The 10,670-nt window shown below is 51.3% G+C and overlaps 1 protein-coding gene and 1 long non-coding RNA gene across 11 annotated transcripts in view; one reads left to right on the top strand and one right to left on the bottom strand.

Annotated features, from left to right (window-relative positions):
• Positions 1–10,670, bottom strand: part of LOC309667302 — a 247,793-nt gene that overhangs the window by 24,305 nt on the left and 212,818 nt on the right. The window lies entirely within an intron of this gene.
• SYNJ2 (synaptojanin 2) overlaps positions 1–10,670 on the top strand; it is a 99,500-nt gene that overhangs the window by 29,916 nt on the left and 58,914 nt on the right. For 9 of the 10 annotated variants that reach the window (XM_082475540.1, XM_082475544.1, XM_082475545.1 and 6 more), the window contains exon 2: positions 4,254–4,340. The exons of the other annotated variant lie outside the window; for it this stretch is intronic. In XM_082475540.1, coding sequence (XP_082331666.1) covers positions 4,254–4,340 — 87 coding nt within the window. The remainder of the gene's footprint in view (positions 1–4,253; positions 4,341–10,670) is intronic. 10 annotated transcript variants of the gene reach the window in all.

Genomic DNA, 10,670 nt, shown 5'->3' with positions numbered 1-10,670 from the left:
CCTTGGCAGGAAGCTTGTGTGGTTCCTGGCACTGAGTAGGTGCTGCCGCTTCACCACCTTTGTGGCAGCCTCGTCTGTGCCACGGCTCCCGGCTCCCAGCCCCACCGGGTTGGCCTCCACTGTCATCACTCATCCGTTCATGACATGTGTCCCTTCTTTGCCACTGCCCAGTGTCTGCCTCGGCTGACTCTGGTGTAGGTGGGTTTGGGTCTGTTTGAATCCCTGCTGGGTCCCTGTGCCTGGGACAGTGCCGGCTGCATTTGGCTCTCAGATACACGCCCACTGAATGAACTGCTGAATCCCTGGGCAAGAGGTGGATGAGGATGAGGGGGGGAGTGTAAACGAGAGGACTTTCTGGAAAGTCATGGCCAATGGGGGGGGAGAGGGGGGGATGTGGGCAGGGGAAGTGAAAACATTCTCACATGGAAAAACCTACCGGAAATGCAAAAAAGTGTGGAAGACAGGCATAGTCTATTTTTGAGACATTAAGTAAGGAAGGACAGAAGTTGCCAACGGGCAGATCAAATACGGTCTGCAGAGGTGTGCAGCCCACACGATGCTTAAAATAAATCTGGATTGGTTGCCAACACTGAAAAATCAGAAGTATCCTACTTCTCTTGAAAAACTGGAGGCTTGCTGGCACCGGGCTGGCCTGTCCTCCTGGGGTGAAAGGGTGGGAACGGACCGTGTGCCCCCATCAGAAGGGGCATGTGTCCTCTGGTCACCCATGGCCCCTCCGGCAGCTTCATTCATTCATTACCTGCCTGAGGCTCATACGTATTTGATTTGTGAGCTCCCTTTTGAAGAGCAAAATTGATTTCTTCTTCCTTCGACACTAAGTGAGGAAATAGTTACTTGGGGCAGGCAGCATGTTGGGCAGTTTCGGAACAGGCTGCCCGGGAGGCCAGGCCTCCGGGAGTGCTGGAGGTGGGGCTGTGAGGGCCGCGAGGGGGCCTGTGTCACAGGGATGGGACGCATCCTGCTTCCACATTGCAGGGGTCAGAAGGGGCCTCGGAGAGGAGGGCGTGGAGAAAAGGAGAAACGGTTTGCCGGGAGTCTGGGCTTTAAGTGGGCTGGCTCACCAGAGGAAAAGGGTACCACGTCTTATGGGTTCAGCCGTGTCCCCCAAAAGGATCCATGGAAGTCCTAACTTCCGGTACCCCGGAATGTGACCTTATTTGGAAATAGGGTCATTGCAGGTGTAATTAGTTAGGTTGAATTGAGGTCATCCTGGAGGGGGGCCCCAAATCCAGTGTGATGGGTGCCCTTACAAGAGGAGAGAGACACAGAGCCACACAGGGAGAAGACAGCCACGTGAAGATGCAGGCAGGGGTTGGAGTGACGCAGCTACAGGCCAAGGAAGGCCAAGATTGATGGCCACCGCCACAAGCCAGGACAAGGCGGGAGGACTCTCCCCTGGGGCCTTTAGAGGAAGTGTGGCCCGCTGACACCTTGCTTCCAGACTTCCAGGCTCCAGAACCGAGGGCTGAGAAAGTTTCGATGTTTTAGGCCACCTGGTTTGTTTACCGTCAGTCTGTTTGCGGTGGAGCAAAAGCATCTTCTCCCAGGACTGTCACGTGCACTAAGGTCGTGACCTGCCGTGAGTTACCACGTGTGAACGTCGGGGATAATGGTGTTGATTATATATTCAGGAGTCAATCATTTACAGGATTCGAATGGGACAAAGTGGCCTGGTGGCGTTGTGCTTGTTTGTTTTTAAAATAGGATGAAAAGTCTTTTTTGTTTGTGTTTGTTTAATTTTCCCGGCGCGGGGGCGGGGGACATGGTATGTGGGCTTGTCCTCTGTGATCCAGCAGGGCAGGGGGTCAGTCTGTTTCCACGGCTTCTCCTGAAGCCCTGTTCCCACCTGTGAAGTGTGGATTTGACCACGTTACTTTGGCTGGCAGTTTCCCAGGGTTTTGTTTATTCGGTCGGGACTATTTGCAGAGGTGCATGAATGCACAAAGACCGCCTTGTTTTAGGGTCAGCACAGTGAGACCCAGATGATACTCCGGCTTCAGGGTTCTGTTCAAAGGCTTTGTAAAGCTCTGCGGGTTAAAATATGACTTTTTCATGTCAGAATTATTCTCTTGCATTGAGCAACTTGTCCACCGAGGTGAGGACCAGGAGCTGCCTGTTTACCTCTCCCTGGTTAGACTGGGAGACACCATGTGTGGCCCTGAACAGGGCCTGCAGGGGGCAGTTCGCTTCCACCTGGGGGGTTGCGATTTCACAGGCTTTACCTGTCCTAGAGCTTCACCTGCCCTAGAGCAGGGAGCAGGCCACTTCCAGGAGGGCTCCATGGCACAGGGCGCAGGGCCCGTCCCTTAATGGCGGGTTTGTCACCACCCTGGGCAGAGAGCAGACTCAGGGATGGAGAGGGTGCCGTATCCTCATTATCATCAGTGTGGGAGCTAAAGACCCGTGGGCTCCAGGAACTGGGTTGTATCCATCTGGGGCCCCTCGGAGGTCCACATCCTAATCCCCATTTCCTGTGAATGTTATCACACATGGCAGAAGGGACTTTGCAGATGTGATTAAGTTAAGGGCCTTGAGATGGGAGATTGTTTGGGGTTATCTGGGGGCCCAGTGTACTCACAACGGTCCTTAACAGATGGAAGAGGGAGGCAGGAGAAGGAGAGAGAATGAGGTATGAAGATGGAAGCAGAGATGGGAGTGATGCGATTGCTGGCTTCGGAGAGTGAGGAAGCAGCCAGGAGCCAAGGAATGCAGGCGACTCTAGAAGCTGGAAAAGGCAGGGAAATGGCTTCTTTTCTAGAGCCTCCAGAAGCAACCCCATCCTTCTGACACCTTGATTTTAACCTGGTGAAACCCATTTCAGAGACTTCGGACAAGCAGAATTATAAGATCACAAATTTGTGTTGTCTTGGGCCACTGAGGATGTGGTCGGTCGTTTGTTACCGCAGCGGTGGAGACTAATACGTCATTCCACCACCTCCCAGCTGCCCCACATCCTCTGAGGCAAGTCGATGGAGTCGGCAGGGCTATGGTAGTTACCTTCAGGTTACTCTTCTCCCTGATCCCCCCCACCAAAAAAAAAAAAAACCTAATCAGTTAGAAAAATTCACACGACTGTTGGAGGAAAATGTCGTTTATTAAACTGGTTCTTAACCATGTAACTTAACCATGTAACTTAACCATGTAACTTAACCATGTAGCTCCTTGGAGATTCTGATGAAAATTATGGATCCTAGCCTCAGAAAAATATACATCAACAATTCTGCATACAATTTTAGAGATCATACAGATTCCCCCACAAGCTATCCGTGAAGCTCTGGTGTCTGCCCAGGCCTTCCTCTATCTCCCCAGAGGGAGAGCCCTTGTATTATTGGACTGGCCAAAAAGTCCGTTCGGGTTTTTCCATAAGATGTTATGGAAAAACCCGAACGGACTTTTTGGCCAACTCAATAGATGAATTCAGTTGAGGCTGAGGAACTGCTTCCCTAGTAAGTCTCCCTAGTGGTATTTGCCAGGTCCTTATCTGAGGATTCATCCATGTTTATGTTTTGTTCTGTGCATTTAGAAACATTCTTCTGAGAAAGGGGTACAAAGGCCTGGCCCCTGTAACAGCCAACGGCATCTCCAATGGCGTCTGTGGCATCATCGTCACGGTCAAGGGCTCCCTGCTTCTAACAGTCTTTCTCTCTGTCAGTTTTTCTTCCTTAGCTTTTGCACCAGGCTGGGTCTCGCCCTGGGCGTTTCCAGTAACTGCTGAAGACCCGGGGCCTCTGTTCGTCAGCCTGCCTTGGGATTCACTGGCCGCAGGCCTCCTGCTCAGCCCCCATGTGTTAGCTGGTCCCTGGGGGCAGGTGGGCACTTGAACGACGCAGCCTCCAGTGGACGGTACTTAAGAAGGAAGGTCCTCCCCATCAGGGAGCGATGACTCACTGCTGTTTCTGAGCATATGGACTGCGGCGCAGAGGGACGGGGCCGGCCTGCAGCACCTGCCCCTGGCTCGAACCCTCACACCTCTGCCATCTGGGGACTCCCCTCTTCCTCTCCAGCCTGCAGGCAGCTGTCGGAGCTTCCAGAGAGCGAGCTTTTGGTGGGAAGGTCTCAGTTACTGCAGCTGTGATTTGCTGATCCTCAAACCTTCACAGATATTACTTGGGGCCGAGCTATTGTCTCTGCGTGTTCTTTTCCGAGTGGGTGGGAGCTGCATTGGAAGCTGCAGTGAATGAACTCCAACAGGAGGCTCGGCTGATGCGGTCTGTGCTGTGCTTCTTCCCCAGCTCCAGAAGAAAAGGAGGTCATTAAAGGCCAGTATGGAAAGCTCACCGATGCTTATGGCTGCCTGGGGGAGCTCAGGTTGAAGTCCGGTGAGTACCCGCTCCGAGGGGCAGCAGCTGTCAGACCCCCCTGGCTAGATAGATTCCTGGTGCCGGGCAGAGCGTCTCTTATGTTAGTGTGGAAAGACTGTGGGATTTAGGCGTTTTATTTTAACTGTTACCATCTTGTAAAATGTTTCTTTCGCTGAGCCAGCTCCTCCGGGCTGGGGAGGAGGTCCAGGTGAGCGCAGAGGTGACCTCCTGGTCCTCACCTGCCATTGCTGCCTCCTGCCCTGGATGCAGAGGAAGCGCACCTTCATCGTGCACCCACCAGGATCTAAGGTTTTCCAGCCTGGTCTAGAGGTGGAGGGGTCAACCCAGGGGCTTGTTTGTTGTTTACAAGAGATCTGTATTCCAGATGGGGTGGATGTCAGAGGCCCGGAGCCCCTGGACTTGCTGGGTGTGTCTTGAGGGAGAGGAGCAGGGGCGGGGCGTTGTTGGCAAGGAGAGAAAGGCCACCAGCACCTGACCGTCGGGCACCAAGGGTGGGTGTGAGCGAGAGCAAGGGAAGGAGCTTCAGAACTGGGCTGCGTAGTGTGACTCGAAGGGGCCGAGAATTACAGGAGCAGGTGGGCATCCTGCTCGGCGTGACACTCGAGGGGCTGAGCCGTAGGCTGGGGTGGGGTGTCACCGCCTCCGTGTGGGACCACTGGGTCACCTCTGCGCTCCTGGACCTCCTGGGAGCCCTGGTGCACTTCTGGGGCTGCAGCCCCCGTGTCCTTCCTCCCCTCGCAGCTGCCTAATTTACAGCTGAGTGTCTCCGAGGACTTACGGGGCCAAGAGCAGAGCAGGCTGTGCATTTACCAAACGCAGGCTCTTCCCGAGCTGAGCATCTCCACATCCACGGAGCAGCTGTTTCCCTGGACTGAGGATTCTGAAAGCTGACAGAACAGCCCTGTCGTTTGCCATCACTTTTCTGGTCTTTTCTTTGTTGGGATGGTTTTTTTCTGAACTATGATGGTGACATTGATCATCTCCCAACAGTGTTTAGGAAAAGCATTCAGTACCCACATGACAAAATGCATTTATTAAATGTCTATTTTGTGCCAATGGCTAAGTATACCTTAGATTCTTTAATCCTAAAAACAAGTCAGTGTGATACGGTATCTTTATCCTCGTTTTCAGTAAAGGAAACAGACTCAGAGGGTAAAAGAAACTTGCCTAAGAGGCTTAGGTAGGATTCAGACCTGGATCTAGCCGCCTCCAGACCCTTGCTTTTTTCATGAAGATGTGCTGCCTGCCAAGGGTTTCTATAGGTTTTTTCCCCTGCAGCAGTTTTTTTTCTGAGGTTATGAAAAATTCCTGAGGCCTTTCCTCAGTCATGAGGATATGAGGGTGACAGCTAACCTTACATGGTGCTCACTCTGTGCTAGCACCGTTTTAAGTGTTTTAATTTATTGACTCAGCTCTCCCAGCAACCTATGAGGTAGGGACTGTTACTGGCGGAGAGCTGAAGGGTTTATATTTCATCTGTTCTGTGACACATTTTTTATATTACAACACCTGGACATTAAGATATGTTACAGTTGTTGGCATCTTAGTTATACTTGGCAACATTCTTCTTGTACATAAATTAATGGTCCATTTCTCATATGTCACTAGCCCAAAGTCGGGCAGTCCTCAAGTGGCGACTGGGTTTTAAACTCTTGCTTTCTGGCTGCAGGGGCTTCCTTCAACCACCAGGCTGTTCTGTCCTGAAAGGAACAGAAAGGCTGAGATTTCAAGGCCAGGAAAGCAGTACCTTCCCCACATCCCAGGGCAAAGCTTTTCTTCCTGGGCTATGATTTGAGATCAGCTCCAGGGAACTGGTCCTAACTGGGAAGGGTGGCAGCGCCCAGAGACATTGTCAGAGTGAGCCAGGGTGTCTGCGGGTGTCCAGCTGCAGCAGGCTCTTCCTGGGGCAGGGAGTGGAGAGAGGTGACCAACTCCTAAACCTGCCCTGGACAAGGCCCTCCTCCCTGCCTGCAGCCCTCCACCCACCTGCCCCCTCCCCTGAGGGGTGAGTGAGCACAACCTCTGGTCCCCAGCCCCCATTTCTGGTGTCCTCTGAATACCCTCAGCCCTGCCCGCCAGTGTCACCCTGCAGGGTGGGCTGTGAAGGCTCCCTGAGCATGGTGAGAATGCGTTTGACTTTTGGGATGTCAGGATTATTTGGCCTTTCTCAACACATTTCTGAAAGTGCCCAGGGTATCTGAAGGATGGAAGGATTGGGTCTTGTCATCGAGTTTTTCAAATTCCCTTTGGCTGCACTGAGGAGTGTTTGGCTTTAACTTGAATTTCTTTTCCCACTGCAAGTCCCCACCCCAGGACTACGGTCTGTTTTGTTTTTTTCCCCACCTGTGGAGGGTGTCAGCAGCACAGAGTGAAATTCCAATTTTCATTTGCTACCGAGACAACCAGCCCGAGTGGGAGTCGGCCGCCCCTTTTGATTTTCTTAGGCTGAAGGCCTCTGTACAAAGCGAGAGACTTCCCCTCAGGCTCTTAACTTGGGGCAGTTGTTCAGTTTCAATCTACCTCAGTGAAAATAGCCTTTTATGTTAGAAATTAAGAAACATATACAGGTTCGTAGATTTTCGTGGAGAGCCAAAGTCCCTCCTTCCTCTCTGAAATGGCAGCAGGAAGGGGGTGAAGCCCCCACAGTAAGCCCCGGAGCTGGGCTTCCTGACACACACACAGTACAAAGCATAGAAAGTGAGAGTACAGTTATGGAAAGACTTTATCCCAGTGATTATAGGGACTTAACTCCCTTTTCACCTAAGCTCTCAAGGCCTCCCTATTTCATAGCCTCAGGGGCTGAAGAAATTGAGGTCTCTAATGAATTGCGGCTCCTGGAGTTGTGCAGTGCACAGCCTGTGAAACTGTACATGCCAGTCCTGTAAACCTTCCGCCAGACAGCCCTCCTCGAATCTAGTTTCGGCTTCTCAACAGACTGACCTGAGTTAATTTGATCTCTAATTTCCTCTAAAAGCAGGAAAACTGCCTCAAGTCTATCTTACATAGTTCTGAAGGGGCTTACGTGAGAGAATGAACATGGACTGAACTTGGGTATTGAGTGTTGGGGGAGGCTGTCCTGAAGGGGGTGGGTCTTTCTGGGAGAACTAGGTGCGTGGCCCAGGCTGAGTGCCTTCAGGTCGGTGACTCCTGGTGGTGGTTAGTCTGCACAGGCCAGCCGAGGGCTGACTTCTCTGGGCAGTCACCGCAGAATGGAACGTCTCTGGAGAGGGAATTTTGAGTCTCTCTGAGCCTTTGAGATTCGGGGAAGGCAGTGTTCTCCAGCAAATCTTGAAAGGGGATGGCCGTCAGTTGTAATAATAATAATTTATTTTAATACTTATACCCAGTGGTGTGCTCTCCACTGTTTGACTTCCAGCTCTCTGGGGGGAAATCCCTGACAGGTGGCGTTTGCCAATTTCCATGGTGTAAATGCACCCACCTTGGCTGATTTCAGGCCAGTGTGGAATTGGGATGTGATGTGCTCAGCTGGCTCCCGGGAGCTGTTGAAAGCTGTCAGTGCACCGCTGCCTTCACTGCACTCATCTTCTTGGCAGGGAAGGATAAAGAGGTACTTGAGATGAGCAGGTGGATACAGGTAATTAGAATTCTGAGCTCGTTGGTAAGGGGCAGGGGCGGAGCTCCGGGCTCCTCTGGCCCCAGCTCATCACTTCACAGCTGGGGAAGCCTAGGCTCCCCAAGTCCCATGTTCACGGATCTGAGAGTATCCTCTACCAGCAGACGAGTAGGTAAGACAGTTTGTAGGCACCCAGGGTTGAGATCAGTACGCACCTGGCCAGGGAGAGAACTCGAGGCCGAGCAAACACAGAGAAAACCCAACACAGAAAATGCCCAGCGTTGCCCCTGAATGAACCACTGTGTCTGCCCCTGACTCATCGTGACCCCAGCGCCTGCCCTTCCCAGCCAGATGATGGACGACAGGTGGCCACAGATGAGACTCGGACCCTGGCACTGCAGGGGTCGGGGTTTCTCCTGGGCAGCTCTGACTTGGAGCTGGGTTTTGAGGGAGAGGATTTCTGCATTGATATTGAGGTTTTGGAGGCTTTTTAAAATTGTAGTAAAATATACATAAGATAAAATTTACCATTTTAAGCAATTTTAAGCGTACAGGTCCGTGGCATGAAGGACATTCACATTGTTGTGCAACCATCACCACCATCCGTCTCTAGAACGTTTTTCATCTTCCCAAACTGAAGCCCTATCCCCGTGAACAAGTATATACATCGAGGTGGTTGCATTCCGTTGCTCCACGCTGCACACTTAGGCGGCCTCTGCGTGCGGGTGTGACCTCTTCTGGTTGTGGCATGTCTTTTTGGCCTGTGACCCACTTCTTGCCCTCGCCCCCTCGTCACCTGACTCTGGCCGGCAACCTCTCACCCAGGCATGGTCTCGCTTGGGCCAGAGCGCTGGAACCAGAGTGTTGGAGCTGGAAGGGACGGGGAGCCCATCTGGTGCCCAGAGAGGGCCTGGGACTTGTCTGAGGCCCCAGAGGCCACTGGAGGCGTGCAGAGCCCCGTCTTCTGAGGCCAAGGCAAGCTTGGCTTTTGTCTTTGCCTTGCTACAAGGTCCTAACTGGTTTCAAGCCCCTGGACTCAGCCTTGACTAATGACTTCTGATACATCCCCACCCCCGTCCCAGGCCCAGTTTACTTCTGGGCCGTGAGAAAATTGATCCTGGGTTACTGGAAACACAGCTTGGATCCCGTGCTCAAGGTGACGGCAGAGGGGATTTCTCACACACCTGGGGTGGGTGAGTCCCACCGGCCTCACTTTTACCTCTAGAGACGCCTTCTGTGTGGGATCACAGGCCGACACCATCCTCACGGTACCCACCCCCCCAACCCCTGTCTCCTGCAGTGCATGAGAGCACGGGGGCTGTTACACAGATGGGTAGACGGGGTGATGCCGGGGCTGGAGTGACCCCTGCCAGGCTGAGCAGGCCGGGCAGGTCCCCCTCCTGGAGGGACAGAGGCCTAGGGCTGTTCTTCTGGGGGTCACAGAGACTGTCCACGGTGCAGGCCATGGTTAGATCTGAGAACAGTTTCCAAGTCCTCACCTCCTTCCAGTAATCGGTTTGCCTAAAAATGTCCTGTGATGAGGGGCTGGTTTCTCACCCTCTCTCTTCCATCCACAACCACCCGTCTGCCCTCTTAGCTTTCCCCTGCCCGGAATCTCACCGTGGTGAGCCGCTTCAGAAGTAAATGCCTCTAGGATGCCAAACAAAGGGACAGTTCAGAATGCTGTCAGCAGTTGAGGAAGTCAGTCACCTCAATGACTAGGTAACGAATTTGTTGACAAGCCAGATGATGGTCAACTGTTTGCTTTCCACAAAATGGAAGAAGTAATTGGGGCATCAGCTGACAGCATTAACAGTAATTTTGTTGATAGATTATTGTGATTTCTTTTTTTTTAACGTGTAGTTCAGAAGGAGTTTGAAGAGTTGAGTGACATTTCTATAATGAAGCCCTTTCTGTTCCCACCTATTTATTAATGTAAACAAGGTCTCTTAGTGTTTACTGCTATAAAAATGGAAAATAAAACTACAATTGATATAGAATTTATTGATAGTTTCATTCCATCAATAAATAATATTTATCTATGAACTGTAAGTCCCATCCATCCCATTAAGAGAAGCCTTTCCAACAAATCTTTACTTTTTCTATTAAACAATTATTTAACAAAAATGTTTCGTTTACATCGTTTGACCAATCGTGTACTAAAAATCATTGCAGTGATAACTCAAGCCAGAAGAAACTCTTTTTAGAGACTTGTAGCTTCAGAATCAAATTGCTGTACAATATGATCAGGTGAAGCACAAAATGTTACATTCGGATGAAGTTCTGTGGGGAAAGTGGACTGGAAATGGGAGAAAAATCCCGTCTGTTAAAGAAGATCTTGTTCATGGATTCCTTTAAGCAATAGCTGATGATGAGTATGAATCACCGTCTAGATTCCACTGGATGCTGGTAAAGAGGCCCACAACAGTTTTATTTTTACATGTCAATATTTAGCACATGCTGGAAAATATATTACTCACAACCATTTAAACTAATAAGGAACACTTCTGGTGTCAATTTGAAAATGAGCGAGAGGTGCATTGGTCACCCACAGTTCTTAGAGAGACAACAGCCGAAGTGGTTGAAGGCCGCTGGACCTTATGGCTAGATGGAGCCTGGGCCAAGGTGAGACCCACGTTTGCATCTTGGTCCAACACAGACCAGCTGTGCACTGGGCGAGTGATTCAGCTCCCCGGGGACAGTCTCTTGTGTAAAATAGCAGCGCTGTTAGGCAGGTTGGCCATACTTCTGCA

The sequence above is a fragment of the Balaenoptera physalus genome, assembly GCF_965194825.1.
Source record: "Balaenoptera physalus genome assembly, chromosome: 9".
Lineage (NCBI taxonomy): Eukaryota > Metazoa > Chordata > Mammalia > Artiodactyla > Balaenopteridae > Balaenoptera > Balaenoptera physalus.
The sequence above is the reverse complement of the archived record's forward strand: the minus strand, read 5'-3'. Positions and strand labels throughout refer to the sequence as shown.